The sequence below is a fragment of the Antechinus flavipes genome, chromosome 1 (assembly GCF_016432865.1).
Source record: "Antechinus flavipes isolate AdamAnt ecotype Samford, QLD, Australia chromosome 1, AdamAnt_v2, whole genome shotgun sequence".
In the NCBI taxonomy this organism is placed as follows: Eukaryota; Metazoa; Chordata; class Mammalia; order Dasyuromorphia; family Dasyuridae; genus Antechinus; species Antechinus flavipes.
In genome coordinates this window covers 12924079-12941538 of record NC_067398.1, presented here as the reverse complement: position 1 = coordinate 12941538, position 17460 = coordinate 12924079, and the positions used below count along the sequence as shown (strand labels likewise).

The 17460-nt window shown below is 34.1% G+C and overlaps 1 protein-coding gene across 4 annotated transcripts in view; it reads left to right on the top strand.

Annotated features, from left to right (window-relative positions):
- TASOR (transcription activation suppressor) overlaps positions 1-17460 on the top strand; it is a 96559-nt gene that overhangs the window by 23676 nt on the left and 55423 nt on the right. For 3 of the 4 annotated variants that reach the window (XM_051979121.1, XM_051979135.1, XM_051979120.1), the window contains 5 exons: positions 2530-2654; positions 6098-6135; positions 9094-9199; positions 16336-16439; positions 16519-16622. In XM_051979121.1, coding sequence (XP_051835081.1) covers positions 2530-2654; positions 6098-6135; positions 9094-9199; positions 16336-16439; positions 16519-16622 — 477 coding nt within the window. Of the gene's footprint in view, positions 1-2529; positions 2655-6097; positions 6136-9093; positions 9200-16335; positions 16440-16518; positions 16623-17460 lie in introns of those variants that run through there. The other variant, XM_051979125.1, reaches the window with a different exon arrangement.

Here is a 17460-nt window from a genome sequence, read left to right as displayed (position 1 = left end):
TAAAAATGAAGAAGTAGTAATAATATACTTGGGGTATTGCAAGCTGAGTATACTTTTGTTAAATCATCTTTAGAACCTTTTATGAAATTCAAATTAAAATCATCAATTTATTGACATTTTAAAATAAGTGGCCCCCTATTACTAAGGGCTTCAGAACAACAATACAAAAAGTATAAAAAATGATCAAGCATTTATTTTTCTCCCTTCCATTCATTGAAAAAAGAATTCCTATATTGATCATATCTAGAAATATGTCTCATTGTATAGATTTTGTTTGTCAACTCTCTTTAAGGGGGTGTGGTTTAATATTCCTATTCATGGGTCCCAGTCAATTGTGTTGATAAGAGTTGCTAAATGTTGCTAGATTGTCGATTCCTACAGTGCCATTGTTACATATATATATATATATATATATATATATATATATATATATATATATAGTTCAAGTTCTGCTCATTTGACTCTGCATAAGTTCATGCAAATCTTCCAAGGTTTTTCTGAAATCATTATTTCTTATGTTCATATGCAATGGCAATTTGTTCAGTCATTCCCTAGTTGGTGGAGACTTCATTTTTTTTTTTTTTAATAACTTTTTATTGATAGAACACATGCCAGGGTAATTTTTTACAGCATTATCCCTTGCATTCACTTCTGTTCTGATTTTTCCCCTCCCTCTCTGCACCCCCTCCCCCAGATGGCAAGCAGTCCTTTACATGTTGAATAGGTTACAGTATATCCTAGATATAATATATGTGTGCAGAACCGAACAGTTTTCTTGTTGCACAGGGAGAATTGAATTCAGAAGGTAGAAATAACCCGGGAAGAAAAACAAAAATGCAAGCAGTTCATATTCATTTCCCAGTGTTCTTTCTTTGGGTGTAGCTGCTTCTGTCCATCTTTGATCAATTAAAGCTCTCTTTATCGAAGAGATCCACTTCCATCAGAATACATCCTCAAACAGTATCGTTGTTGAGGTATATAATGATCTCCTGGTTCTGCTCATTTCACTTAGCATCAGTTCAGGTGGAGACTTCATTTCTAGTTATTTGTCACCACAAAAAGATGTGCATATAAGTATTTTCATGTGTATACAACCTTTTTTTGGAAAATTGGGGAACATCTTGTGATATAGCTAGGTCATAATATATGCACAAGTGAGTAATTCTGAGGGCAGGGTTTCAAATTGCTTTCCAGAATGGTTCTATCAATTGACATTTTCTTTTTTCTTTTTTTTTTTCTTAGTAGTATTTTATTTATTTTCCTAATTATATGTCAACACAATTTTTAGCATTCATTTTTACAAGATTTTAGGTTCCAAATTTTTCTCTCTTCCTTTGACTCTTCCTAAAATGGTATGCAGTTTCTTATGTGCTATTATGCTATTAATTTACATTTTCATATTAGTTATATCAAAAAGAAAAAAAAAACATAAAAAGAATAAAATAAGTGGAAAAGTATGCTTTGATCTGCACTTTATATTTATCAGTTCTTTATCTGAATGTGGATAGCATTTTCCTTCACAAATCCTTTGTACTTGTCTTGTACCATTGTGTTACTGAGAAGAGCTGAGGCATTCAAAGTTGATCATCACACAGTGGTGTTGTTACTGTGTATAGTATTTTCCTGGTTCTGCCCATTTTATTTTGCATCAGTTTGCACATGTATTTCCAGTTTCTTTTCGAATATGCCTGCTCATCATTTCTTACTGCACAGTAGTATTCCATTACATTCATATACCACAGCTTGTTCAGCGATTTCCGAATTAATGGGCACCCTCTCAATTTTTAATATTTTGCCAAGGACTTCTACAAATATTTTTGCATATGTAAATCCCCCCCCCCCCCTTTTTTTTTTTTAATGATCTCTTGGTTATACAGATCTAGTAGTAGTATTGCTAGACCAGAGAGTCTAGCAGTATATAGTTTGGTTGCCCCATGAACATAGTTGTAAATTGCTCTACAGAATGGTTGGATCAGTTCACAGCTCTACCAGGAGTGCATTAGTCTGCCATCACTTTATATTTTCACTAACGATACATAAAAATGCCTGGTTTTCCATAGCCTCTCCAGTATCTACTACTTTCCTTTTTTTTTTTTAAATAATACTTTGCCAGTCTGATGGGTAGAAGATGAAATTTCAGTTTAATTTGTATTTCTTAAATTATTAATAATTTGAAGTAGCTTTTCACAGAGCACTATAGTTTGTTTTATAGTAGTTTTGTAGACTATTGATGCGTTCTGATGATTTGTCACTTATATGACAAAGAAAATTGGTTTTTATTGTAAATTTTAGTTCCTTATCTATCTTAGCAGTAAGTCCTCTAACTGAGAAATTTGACTACAATGATTTTTTTCCCACTTGAATTAGCAAATACTAGCTTGTTTATGATATAACTTTATATCTAAGTATCACAAAGACCCTCTCAATATATCTGTTTGTTAAAAGTGGCTGCAATGGTGAATTTAATATGTAAGTTTATCCTAATAATTATTTTCAAATCAAGCTAATATTATATTTTTAAATTTTTAGTATTACTTTTATGAATATGGCTTTGATGAGCTAAGGCGAAGACCAAGACATGTATGTCCATATGCTGTTGTATCTTTTGCTTATAAAGATGATGTGCCCACTCCCAAGTTTTTAACTTCATCAAGGTAAGATAATTTGTGCGCTGGTTGCAGTGAATTCTTTTAAGTATAGCAGTTAGCATAGTGTCTTAACTTGTACCTGCTAAGTAGCCAACAGTTATTTTTTGTATTCAAGAAATGATTAAGATTTACTCATCTAGTGTGAAAGAGCCATTTTTTGTTTTTCTTTTTTGGTTGTGTCTTGAATTTATTTAAGTGATTTAAGTTCCCATACTATTTAAGTTATTATGCTAAATTTCTTGTCTGTATTATCTGTCTCCATCTTTCCACTTAAAAAAAATTTTATTTTTTATATACATAAGCATATATTTTTGTGTCACCAGTACTTTTCCCAATATTTTTCCCGTTTGCTCCTTCTATAGGTGAACTGGAAACAGAAACTATAAAAATGGCAAAAGTAAAAGCCAATCCCTTGAAAAGATGAACAAAATTAAGTGTTCTCTAAGTCAACTTTTTTTTAAGAGAAGAGGACAAAAAAAATTACAAATACATGGGAACAATATGAACTCAACTAAAGCAAAAGAAATTTAAAAAATTTATATACCAAAATTCATATACCACTGAGCTCAGTTATCATTGAGAATATAAAAGAAATAGAGGAATATGTTGTAGAATATATAATGGTCAAACAAATAAATCTACATTTTGAATTGATCAAGAAATCTTGAATAATCTATTCTCAAAGAAATAGAACTAACCAAATGAACTAACAGTGGAAAATATCCTAGTACTGAATAATTTCTAAGAAAATGGAAAATTTTTTCCTTTTTTTCTGTGTGTGTGTGTGTGTGTGTGTGTGTGTGTGTGTGGTAATTTGAATAGATTCTAAGAAGCCCCTGTTCATAGTTTGCTTTATTGAGCATTAATCACATGCTTTGCCTTATGTTAGATTTTTGCTTGTTACATTCATCTCAACCAGACTATAAGCTTCTTGAAGTCAGGGACATTTGTAATTTTATTTTATTTTATTTTATTTTTTACTGAGGTATTTGGGGTCAAATGACTTGCCTGGGGTCACACAGCTAGTAGGTGTTCAGTATTTGAAGCCAAATTTGAACTCAGGTTCTCCAATGCTTTCTCCACTGCACCATCTAACTGTCCCTTTTGGGACATTGTATTAGGCAATTGAATCCTTGATTATTCAGGACCCACCAATATGACATCTATGTCATGGTAACCCAGAAATTTTGAAAATATTAGTAGACTTTATAGCCTTAACCTCCAACTCGGTGCCTTACATGTTTAATAAATGGTGCTTATTGATTGATTAAAGATTTGATGATGTAAAATAGCTTTGGTGCAGTCTGGAAAGAGCTATATTGTTGGTTATGAGGGATGTATTCTAGACTACTGCCAGTCAAATGAGTCATTTGACATGCACAATCAAACAGGTGTGGGGTAAGACATCACAGGTCTGTGTTATGCTGCCCTCAGCTTTGAAAACACACCTTCACTATGGTTGAATTTTCTTGAGAGGAGTTTGTAGAAAGGAATTGAAGCAGATGAGTAGGTTCTGAGCTGCCTATCAATAAGTATAAATATGCTTCTTCAGTCTTATGATCTGAGAAAAACCAGTCTTAAAGGCTAAAAGGGCTGCAGTATTTCTCCTTGGAAAAAGAATTGACTTTATAGATAAAGTGGAACATCTGTCATCTTTTTCTTTCTTTCTTTCCTTTTTTTTTTCCTGAGGAAATTGGGTTTAAGTGACTTGCCCACACAGCTAGGCAGTGTTAAGTGTCTAAGGTCAGATTTGAATTCAGGTACTCTATCCACTGCGACCTAGCTGCCCCCTCATCTTTTTTGAACAAATAATTAATGCAAGTCATGAGAGTATTGTGATCAGACAGTACTGCCTTTGAGTTTCAAGTGGTTGATGAAGAAACAGTAGTATTTTGAATGCTACTAGGAATTGAAAGGTGATTAAAAAAAGTTTTTAATAATGATCTTAAAGGCAAAAGAAACAAGCAAACCACTTGTGAGAAACCTTTCTCTATTGAACTTGTTAATTAAATCGTTAGGGCCGTTTGGCCTGCCTAGCTTGAGTCTTTGATTCATTTCTTGAGAAGCAAAGCCAAGAAATCAACTGATCGAAAGAATTCCACCTTTAATAGATTCCTTCCCCCTCTCTTCACCCCCCCCCCCCCCCGAATGATTTCACAGTTCTCCCCTTTACTTACCCTTTTCTGTGGCCAAACTGCATCATGTAGTTTTCCTAAGTAGGAATGAAAGGCATAAATCAGTTTTGTACCTTACATCCGAAAGACGTTCTCTGATGTTACCTGTAATTCAAATGCCATTTTCATAAAGTTCTTCTCATTTTCTCCCCAGCAAGGAATGATCTTATCAGGAAATGGCTATAGTTTATTGTAACCCTTGTCTATATTGACTATATTCTTTGAATATACTTTGTTGGAAAATGCCACATTGCTCCTACTTTCTTGGGAACACCACAGCAGTCGTATTTTGAGTCTCTTGCCTTACACTTAGCACAGGGCTTTGCATATGGCAGGCCCTTAGTAAAGAGTAAAGGTCAAAGCGATGCTATACAAATGGTGGGACCAATAAAATAAAAACAAACATTTACACATTGCTTTGTAAGTAATGTGGGGTCCAAAAATGTTTTATTTGAAATAAAAGACACTGAGGAGCAGAGCGCTGAGCCAAGAACCATTTATTAAAGGGATCAGGCTTCCTTCAATGAATGGAACCTTAGATATTCCTCATGATTTGAGATGCCCACTTCTCCAGAGCCTTAGCTTTATAGTGCTTGACACCTAGATGATACAAATGGTGCCAAGCAAAATATGGAACTTCATGATTGACAAACCTGTTTCTTGGCTCTCTAGAAGGCCTAATGGTCATAGGATAGTGAAGGCAAAGTTCTTCTTTGCTATACTAAGTTGTTATGAGATATGTAACTCCTTATGCTGGGTGATAGAGGGTAGTCACCATTTCATGTTGGGATGTAGGACTGAGGAGCAATAAAAACTAGGAGACTTTCCATACCATGAGGGCATCCCATTTTTATGCTAAGTTTGGTCACTTTCATATCAGTAGGTCATTGTTGCCACATAACTTATCATCAAGATGATGGCCACTTAACTGATCAAGAAAATAGGGTGGAGGTGGTTGTGTTTAAACATATGAACTTATGACTTGTAGTTTAAAGTTTTGATGTAATATAAGAAACAATCTATCTAACCTTATCTAATTATCCTTCTATGAAGTCTTGTAAAATATGTTCTAATATTAATTGAATAGACTTATCCAAATTTATGTTAAGGGACAGGTATTAACAGAAGTAACCACTACTCTCATGAAATCCCACTAATGTGAATAATACTGGTTGGAGTTAAAATAGAGGTCTAAAAAAATAATTTAAACAGTTACATATATACATATATATATATATATATATATATTTTTTTTTTTTTCCTTCCCCATTTCAGGTCTAATAGCTTTAATGTAGAGAGGAGCACAGGTACAGGTAAGACAAACTCATCACTTATCCTTTGTTTAGTAATTTAATTGAAAGAATAATTTTGTATGAAGCTGTTGATACTTTTAATGGATTTGTATGATGTTCATGTGTCTGCAAATGATGAACACCACATTATTTTCTTGGGTTATTGAAATTTGATCACTGGATAATAAGGTGCAGTGCAACTTAAATTGGGCAAATCGTGTCTGAAATCTCTTCTAAAAGTTGGTCACATATGAACATGTGAGTATACTTTCTTGTGTCTCTAAGCATATGTTGTGCTGGTAACTCAATAGAAGACCAGATAGTGATAAGAGAGAAAATATCCTGTGAGGTAGATGTCAAATTCCCCCAACCTTTGCATTAACAAATCAGTCATAATTACTGTGGCAATTGGTAAGTTTTTGTTTTATTTTATTTTTTATTCATTAGTATTTTATTTTTCGAAATACATATAAAGATAGTTTTCAACATTCATTTTTATAAGACTTTGTGTTCCACATTTTTCTTCTTCCCTTACCTCTCTTTCCCCCAGAATAGCAAGCAAGCTTATGTAGATTATACATGTAAATCATTTTAAACCTTTTTGAATAATCTTAATTTTGGTCATCCAAAAAGTGTTAATTAAATGAAGAAAATCATGCATTTCAAGCTTTGAATGTTATCTAAGACTTCTGATTTTATAGTAAATTAAAATGACAGGAAAAATTTGGAAAATCGCCAATGTTTCTTAAAATTGGCAGTGAGCTCCCTCTTGTGGCCTCCTCCCCACTCCCCAAACTAGGAACCTAATTGATTTTGACATTTGATTTGGAGATAGGCTGGTAGATCACCTCTAGTTTGGGACACCCTTGCTCTAGTTTTTCTTTAAGTGAATTTGGTAATTTATAGTAGAAATTTTGCTCAACTCTTGAGTGTTTTTCCATTCGTAGTAAAATACTGTTACCCTGACTTCAAAGTCATCAGTCGCTATCAAAATTTATTAAGTGCCTCCTCTATGTACCAAGCATCAAGCATTATGGATAAAAATAAAAATAAAAACCCAACAGTCCTTGCTTTTAATAAGGGAGACCATAATCTTCACATCTGTCAATAAATATAAAGTACTTGCGTGGTAGGGAAGAAAATTTGCAGGCGGTGATTCCTGAGCTGAGATTTTGAAGGAAGCAAGTATGAGGATTGGATCAGGGGTCTTTTAGGTATAGGGGAATAACTTGGGGAGGGAATAAGATGTTATTTAAAGAAACAGATAATATTGGCTAAATAGCCTATGACACATGCAGAATTGGAGGTGGTGATGGTGGGGCACATTTTAGTAATGTGCCATCTGAAAATCTGTCCATATTCTTTTCCTATTACTGTATTGCAGAAATGTTTATTGATAGACACTTCTGCCTGTGGAAACTACCAACACACAGGAAAATAGGAGGCAAAACCCAGGTTTTTATTATGTTTAATTACAGACCCAGAATCTTTCAAAAATCTGGGGTGCATCAGAGGCTTCATAGTTCTTGAATAGTTTTCAGTTACTTCTGAGGGAGAGACAAAGGAATAGTTTTTAGTTTTACATCTGGCTAAGGGGAAGGCAGGATCTCTCACTTTTCCTGAGAAGGCAAAACAGTTTAATCTTACAGAGATAAACTGAAGAGAATTACATTTCAAAGCCAGGCTTGTGAGAGTTTACAATTGAGCTAATTGAGAAGAGGAAGATTTATATGCCAAAAAATAATCTGGGTGTCCTAGCTGGTTGTAAACTTGTCAATAAACAAAGAGAAGGTTTGTTTTTAAATTTTTATGGCTAGTAGACAGCTATAAATTCTGTTTACCTCCTTTGATTCCTTATCTTGTATAAAGAAATAAGCGATGAGAGTCTCAGTTAATTTTAACATACCAAAAGAAATGATCTTCCCAACAAAAGTGGCAACTTTAGACTCCAAAGATAATGCATAACAAATAGGAACAAAAAATTCCTATGACAGTTCTTGTAGAATGTTATATGAAAACAAATTATTTACTAATTTTTAGTTTTTTGTTTTTTGTTTGTTTTTTTTTTTTTTTTTGAGGGAGGGTTAGAAAAGATACTGGATACTGGGATCATATTTACCCTCCCTGAGATGACCTAGTACTCAATACTACTTCTAGTAGTTTTGTTGACTCATCTCAATTTTAGGTGTATTAATATCCGTTTAATTGCAATAGTTAGGTATATGGAGTGCTGGGCTTGGAATCAGAAAGATTTCTCTTCTGAGTTAAAATCTGCCCTTGGATTCTTACTATCACTGTGACCCTAGATGAATCACTTAACCCTGTTTACCTCAATTTCCTTATTTGTAAAATGAACCGAAGAAGGAAATGGCAAGTATCTGCCAAGAAAACCCACAAGAGTCAGATATGACTGAAAAACTACTGAATAACAAAACAAATTACAATAGGGTTTGGGTTAAATGTAAGACTTGTTTATTGAATATTTTAATTATAAAATTTTGCTTTCCATTTAGAAGAAAAATATTTTAAGAGAGCAGTCAATGTTTTGTGAGGAAAAGAGAAACAGTTTTTTGTTATAATTATGCCTGAATTGACTTAGACTGGTGTAAGATTTCCTGGCATATGAATGGAGACTAGACTTGTAATTTCATTGTTACAGAGAACTTTGTCCTGTGATGAGCGCTCTCTCTGCTAGTTCAGGAGCTAAGTGTCTCTCGCTCTTAGTGATGTAGCCAGGATGTGTACAAGGCTGGTCCAATATTGTGGTCTTCCTGGCTTGGAGACCCATTTTCTAGACTTACCATAAACTGCTTCAAACTTTCTAGGTCATGAGAAACTTTGAAGGTTAAATTATGTCTTTAATAAGGCTCTCAAAGAAACTTTAGATCAGTATATGAAAGCTCTTCACTTGCAGTTTTGTTTGCTTTTACTTTCTTTTTCTGCAGTTCAAATGGTTCAAATTTAATGTTTTTTGTTTAGATAAGACGGATTACACCTTATGGAGAGGAGAGCTTTTAAACAAAGGAAAACTTCTATGTTGTGCTTCCTTGAAGTCGGCTACCCTACCTTTCCTTCCCTTTAAACTGTGAGTATTGTGTTAAATCGCAAGAATACAATTCTTTAAGTCTAATATTAAACTTTGTTTTCTTACTGGTACTTAATAATAATTCTTTAAACTCTACTGTGCTGCTTTGTTTTTGGACTGTGATTTAAATTTTAATGGAATGTTCTTCTGTTAGAGAAAGAAATTGATTTAGTTTCATTAAAATTATGAACTACTTTTTTTTGCAAGCACTTTCTCAGTTCTTCCCCAATTAATGTGTTTACTATTTTAGTCCATCCTATGGACACTGTACCTGTCTTATAAGGCAGAAGGTAAAACAGTCCCTCTTCTCAAAAAGCTTCTGTCAGAGGAGACAATGTCTATATGAATGATTATATACAAAGTAAAGGCAAGATGATCTTTGAAGGAGTGCTAGCCACGGGGGACTTGAGAAACAGCTTATAATGGAAGGTGGCACTTGACCTAACCTTTGAAAGGAATTTGGATTCTAGATGTGATGGGAGGGAGGGAGGGAATATCAAAGGCATAGAGATAGAAAGAGTTAAGTGTATAAAATGTTGGGAAGAGACATCTAGGCATCTAGGCATACAGTGAACAATAACTGTGATGCTTTAAGGTTTTTAGAGTACTTTACAAATATCTCATCTGATCTTTACAACAGCCCTGGGAGGGCGATACTATTATTGTCTTTCCCATTTTATAGATGAGGAAACTGAGGCAGACAGGTCAAGTGACTTGTCCAGACTTACCCTGCTAGGAAGTATCTGAGGCTGTAATTGAGCTCTGCTCTTCTCCCTGACTCCCAGTTTCAGTGCTCTGTAAGTGAACTAGAGTGGTAGCCAGGTGAGTGGGGCTGGAGAGAGGCCATGGAGATAATAGAAAGGGCAAGATTTAGCAGCTTAAGGTTATGTGGGAGGGGTATGATGCTGAGGCTTTTGTCTGGGTAACTGGGAGGAAGGCAGAGAGATTGGGCAGGAAAAGGACAGATTCCAGTTTGGACAAGTACCATTTGAGGTGCCCACAGGGCATCGATTTGCCTTGCTTCACTTAAGAGTTTGTACCAGCTTGGTCCTTGAGATCCTCTCATTGGTGAAATATATGTGGGAATCACCTGCATCAAAATGATGATTAAACCCATGGAAGCTGAGGATATCACCAGGTGAAAATGGAGAGAGAAAAGAGGTCAGGCCCCAGAGTCAGAGCTGGGATGAGGCCCCCAAAGAGCTGGGCTTCCATATCTGCCCGGAGGGCATAATGCAACTTGGACTTGACAAAGAAGCAAATGGAGACTTGATGTAAAGACTCATTTCTTGGAAGTATTTCAGACTTGACATGTCCAAAACAGAACTCCTCCTTTTCCTTCTAACTGTTGAGGGCACATATTTCTTCCCAGCCAGGCTCATAGTCTTGCTCGTATGGTGGACTTCTCAGCTGTAATCCTCCTGGGTATTCCCTGTCTGTGTTCAGCATCTTTCATCTCACTCTACCACCCTGTTACAGTTAACATCTTGTGATCTATCACTTTCTTGCTACAGTGACGTTTGTAAACTCCAGGATTTTGATGTCATCACCAGCACTTTGGCATTGTGGCATTTAAAACCTTCACAATCATAACCTTTCCTGCCCTTTTTTAAAAGTAATTTTTTGTTGATGTGTTTTCTTTTTTTACATCACTATAATTTTCCCCAGTACCCTTGACCCTCATTTTCCCAGTAAACTATCCTATTTATAATGAGAAATATTTTCAAAGGAAAAAAGAAAAAAAATTAGTATAATTGCTCAGTACACTGAAAAAAAACTCCAAAAAATATTTCTTAAATGTAATGTTTGTGGATCTCCTACTTCTGTAAAAGGCAGAGTGGTAGCATCTTTTCCTGTTGTAGTATAGATTGTCTCTGTTGTTTTCTTGGCTCTGCTTACTTCACTCTGTTTCATTTTGTGAAGATTTCTCCATGTTTCTTTGTATTCATCACATTCACCATTTTTAATACCATAGTAATATTTCATTATCTCTTGCTTAGTTAAGAATATATTTCTAGTTGTGAACTGATCCAACCATTCTGGAGAGCAATTTGGAACTATGCTCAAAGGGCTATAAAACTGTGCATACCTTTTGACCCAGCAATACTGCTACTAGGTTTGTGTCCCAAAGAGATTTTAAAAGAAAGAAAAAGGAAAAAGTTACTACTTTAGTTACTACTAACTAAGTTACTAAGTTTAGTTACTACTAACAAAGAATTGGAAATTGAGGGGATTCCCATCATTTGGGTCATGATTGAACAATTTGTGGAATATGATTGTAATGGAATACAATTATTGTACTTTAAGAAAGGATGAGCAGAACACTCAGGAAAACATAAAAGATTTAAATGAACTGATGCAAAGTAAATTGAGCAGAACCAGGAAAAGTTTATACACAGTTATAGTGATGTTGTATGATGATCAACCATGAATGACTGAGCTCTTCTCAGCATATAATGATGCGAGAGAATCCTGAGGGATTTGTGATGAAGGTGGAAGACACCTCCAGAGAAAGAACTAATGAAATTTGAGTGCAGATAGAAGAATACTCTAAAATTTCATTTGTTTACTTATTTATTTTGGGGGGGAACAGGTATGGAGTATCTGCTTTCTTTTGCAGCATCAGCATATGTTTTGCATGGTTGCATATATATATATATATGCATATATATATATATATATATATAATAAAATCTTTATCAAATTATTTATCTTTACAAAGAGGAAAGGGGGAGAGAAAGAATTTGGCATTCAAATTTTCTTTTGTTAATAATTGTTTTTACATATAATTGGGGGAGGAAATAAAATATAAAAATTTTGGGAAAAGAATATATCTCATACCTGACAGTGAGAGTATAATCTGCTTTTCTTCTGATTTTTTTTTTTTTTAATATTATGGGTCACAATTATGTACCACAGTTTGTGTAGAGATTCTCCAGTTTATAGGAGTCTTCTTTGTTTTCAATTTTTTGCTCTATCAGAAAGTGTAGTTATGAATATTTTGGTGTATTGGGGGGACTTGAATACTTGTGATCTTGTTACAAAAGCCCTGTAGTGGAATCACTGAGTTAAAGGCTACTTTATTTGCATAATTCTAAATTGCTTTCCAAAATAGTTGTACAGCAGTGCATTGTGATATCTGCCTTCTGACCAGCCCTCCATGATTGAATGTTTCATATTTGATTCATTTTTTCACCTATTTGCTGAGTGTAAAGTGAAATCTTAGGTTTTTTTTAAATTTGCAGTTTTCTTATTAATAAGAAGGATATTTTTATATGGTTGTAAATAATTTGTAATTCTTTTGAGAATTATTTAGTCATATCCTTTGACTATTTAAATGAAGAATGGTTGTGTGTGTTTGCGCGCCCACACAAATGTTGTGTATGCATGTGTGTTGAATATCACACTTGTGAGAAAAATATGAAAGATTTTTTTTTTACTTCCCTTTTCCTCCCAGATGCATTACATTTGTTTGTGTTGAAGCTTTTCAATTTTATGAAATCAAAGTTATCTATTTTGTCTTTTGTAGTTGCATCTGCACCTTGTTTGATTTACAAATACGTCACCTACCCATTTGTGAGCAAGGATATGATTTGCTTTTTTTCTGATTTTTTTAAGATAATAGATCTCTAATATTAAAGTCGTGTATTCATTTAGAATGTATTGTGGAATGTACTGTAAGGTACTGGTCTTAAGCTTGATCTTTACCAGATTACTTTCAAATTTTCCCAGCATTTTTAGTGAAATAAGGAATTTTTTTTGAGTAATTTGTTTTCTGATTCATCATACACTAGGTTATTTGAATTCTTTTGTTCCTTTTTTTTTCTTGTTTAGTCTATTCCAATGATCTATTTACTAATATCTTTAACCAATACCAGAGATGAATAAAAGCCTAATTTTAAATGTTAATAGGTTAAACAGTGTAATAAAAATGGAAAAAGAGTGACAGATTGAAGTAAAAATTCCATAATCTGTTAGTTATAAAAAATACAACTAAAATTTTTTAATAAAAGATATACACAGAATAAAAATGAGGAGCTGGAAAAGAATTTACTATATATGAAACCAAAAAAGTAGGAGTTACAATTCTGCTGACAACAAAAATAATTCAAAAATAATAAAATAAAGAAAATGCATTATGCTGAAAGGAACCACAGATGACAAACTTATAATAATATTAAATTTATGTGCTCCAGATGCCTTAGAATCTAAACACATAAAATGAAGAGTTAATTAATGTACTAGGAGACGAAGTAATACAGCAGTGGCCAGAGATTTCAGTGTCTTGTTCTCAGTTTTGGATGACTCTTAAAAAAAAGATAAACAATGGACAACAGAATTAAACAAATACTGAAAAAACTTAATTTAATAACTTAGGGCTTCTTCTAAATTGAACTACTCTTTTTTTTGTCCTACATGCAACTTTTACAAAATTGACCATGTAGTATGACACCAAGAAATTGCAAATAAATGTAAGAAGATGGAAACAAGAAACCCATACTTTCTAGACTATGATGTAATAAAACTAATCAGTTCAGGGCACCAAGAAAAGACAGATCCAAATGGAAACCTAATGAGATCCTAAATGAGGGGGTTTGAGAACAAAATATTAAGACAATAATTATGTGAAAGAAAATTATGATGGTGAAACAACAAACCAAAATTTCTGGGTTGTAGCTCAGGCAGTTTATAGGAAAAATTATATCTCTATAAACATACCTAACCAAAAAAGAAGAAAGATTTATAACTAAGAAAAGGTATGTTTAAAAAATTAAAAGATAGCAAACCTAAAATAAGTGGAAATGATATTAAAAATTAGAGAAGAACTTTGAAACCAATAAACCAAAGAAATGTTAAGTAAAATTGAAATCTGCTTCAATTTCAAATTCAAACCTGTCACCATTTTAATGAAAAAAGAATCAGGGAGAAAATCAAATTAATCAGAATAGAGAGTGGACAAAGTGAAATCTTTCCCATCCCCTGGTCATCTAACCTTTGGTTTTTATTCATTTAGTTTATTGTCCCATGACTTTGGACACTGGCTTTCTTTCTGTTCCTTTCCTACAGTCCTCCATCTCTTAATTCCAAGTATTTTGATTTCCCTGGAAGGCCTTCCTCACTTCCCCATAATCATTTTTCTGGGTGCCTTCAAGGTTCATCTTAAATCCCACTTGGAGGCTTTTCTTGGTTTTCCCCACTGATAATGTTGGCCCCCTGAGATTATCTTCTATTGACTGTATGTTGTTTCCATCTTTAGAATTTAAATTCTCTTAAGCAGTCTCTTTGTATTCATAGCACGTAACATTAACTTTGTACCTGGTACAAAATAAGTGCTAACTATGTTTCCATTGTCTGGAGTTTTCCAAAACTAGAATGGACTGCCTTACATGGTAGTGACTCCTTCATATTGGAGTTTTGTAGCAAAGGTTTACAACCACTTGTTTTAATATGTTATTGAGAGCTGGGTTTTTTTTTTTTTTTTTTTTTTTTTTTAATAAATTAGGGTTTATATGATAGTCTTTGAGATTCCATGAGATTTTGAGGGAGAGCAGATAAGATAATTGGACAAATGGTAGGGCAATATCTAATCAGCAGAAGGAGCCCTTGGGGAAGAAATAAAATAGTTGCCTGAAAACATTTGAAGGATTATAATAAGGAAAAAAGATCAGTTCAAGGGAAAGAAGTTAAATACCTTCTTAAATGGAAACAAACAGTGAAAATACATGATTGTAAATTTCTCATTCTTCAATAGATGGGGGAAAAGAACACTTTCTAATAATTAGAGCAATCAGAAAATGGATTGAGCGGTTCAATTAGGTATTGAATTCTTCATCAGCAAAGATATTCCAGTAAAGCTCACATGGTTTCTTTTCTTAGATATAGAAGAATTTTTTGAACTAGATAGCGGTCCTGATAACCTCTGTGGTTTCCCCCATTCTACAAAGTAGGATTTTACTAGGTTTGCTGTCTTAAACCTTAAACCTCTAAATTTGACTTCTCCCTCCTTCTCCCTCTTTTATTTCTTCCTCTCTCTCCTCCCTCTTTACCCTTCCTCCTCCCTCTCTCTATTTGTCTGTCTTTGTCTCTCTTTCGATTTGTGTCCTTGACCTTTACTTTTGTTAGTTTAGGATACTCCCGGTGAGGAAACTCTCTGTACCAAATGCACATTGCCAGGTGTTTTGTAGCTTCTAGTAGTAGAAAAGTTGGCTGGGTCCCTGAGAGGTTAAGCGTCTTGTGCTCAGGGTCACAAGCAGTCTGAGAAGTCTTGTCCTCATCCTACTACACCACACCCACAAGGTATCTAAAATTAAAGGGGCAAGGTGGGACAAAGAATGACTGACTCAAGGATCTCCTTTTTGGGTACTGAATAACAGAAGTGAGTAACCAGGAACTCACACACACAAACAAGTTGAACATTAGGGGGATGGAAAGGCTTAAAAGGGTTCTTCAGTGGACTGGCTGGGTCCAAGATTCTTTATGTCATTTAGTCAAATGACAGGTCTTTGTATCTGGATGAAGTAGTATCGAGGCATCCGGTAAGACTTGGTAGTCTTCCTATCTCATTGGAAGGAATAGAATTGGTGATTCCCACTTTACCCAAGTCATGAGAGTCATCCAGATGAGTTCTTTGTGACTTAGGGTTGGTGTGGGGAGGGAGAAATGGGAGTGGGGAAGATCTGGGATAAAACTTAACTTTTAGGGGCGGTAAGAATCCCTCAACAATTCAGGATAACTTTAAATTAGGTTTTCTGCCTTTGCAGTATTCCTGTGTTGGGTGTGTTGAACTAAGTCATTACATGCTATCATTACATGCTACTTTTCCATTGGGGATTGCCTCAAGATTTCAGAAGTTATAACACATGGATGGTTACAATGTTTTCCTGCATTGCTTTATGTTTTACTTGGCAAATATTATGTATATAATTTAAAAAAAACAAAAACAAAAATAAAAAGCTTAAGATTTGAAATGTTGATGTTATTATTACCAGGATAGTTCTGTTGTTTCTATGTTCCAGAAATATATCCTTTTTGTTTCCATAAAATTATTTCTATGTGTTATTTAATCCATTTTATTAAGTATAAAAAGATGCAGGTGAGGGAAACAGTCTTTTTTTTTCTTTTCAATTTTTTTCTAGTCCTGAGAAGTTAGATGTCGAAACTGTTATGAGCATTGACCATCTGAAGCAGAAAATTCCTCCAGCTCTTTTTTATAAGGAAACATACTTAGGTGCAAAGGAAGGTAATGTAATACAACTTGATTAAAAATGTTACATGATAAGTGTGGATTTAGTGCCTTACTATGTATTTTTTTATGTCAGTATTGAAGAATGGAATGTATTGCAGCCTTTATGAAGTTATAGAAAAGACAAGAACTGGAAGTAACTTGGAGAGTTTAATACAAAGACTAGAGCGAGAAAAACTAGTGAGTAAAACTATTTAAATTCTTCCCCATTCTCCTTAGGCATGTGTAATAAATCAAACTTAATTATTCAGATCTCATTTTAATTTACTTTTAAAAGTGACATGGCATGATCCCTGATTTGATTGACACAACTTCTAGTTTGGTGGCTTTTTACTTTGTTTAAAGCCTGTATGATACCTCTTTCATCTTACGTAATCTTCCAGATAGTATTGACAGTGAGTAGCTTCAGGTCCTTTTCTTCCTTGAGGACATAATTCATCCTGACCAGAAGACTTGTTAAATGCTTACTTATGTTAGCTCTCAATTTCTCTTAGTCATTTTTGTTTTTATAGAGAAGCAAAATAATTGAGCAATTCTGCCTTAACTTTTTGTCATGTCTCCCATACACCCTAAGGAGAAGTTCTTTCCTTTCAGTTTTTATCTTTATCCATAATTTTAGCTTAAATAATCTCCTTATTGTGATTCTTAAAATCCCTTGCCAACCTCATTTTTTTCTGAGCTTTAACATGCTGTTCCTAGAACCCTGCTACACTTTTATATTCATCTTCTGTTTTCTGCCTTTACTTCTTCTTTCACCCTTGTTTTGGACTGGAATCTTTGATTTCATTGTATAGGGAACTCTTACCAAGGAACTCCTTCTACCAGTGCAGTTGGATGCAGCTGCTCTGCAACTGAAAAATCATCTAGTAGCACTGAGATGTTAAGTGAATTGGCCTTAGTCAGAGAGCCTTTATTTGAATTCAGGTTTGCTGATTCTTAGGCCAACTCAATCTGTAGTACCACAACAAATCTTTTGGAAAAAAAATCTCACTGATAGGCTGGTGAGTTAATTCTCTTT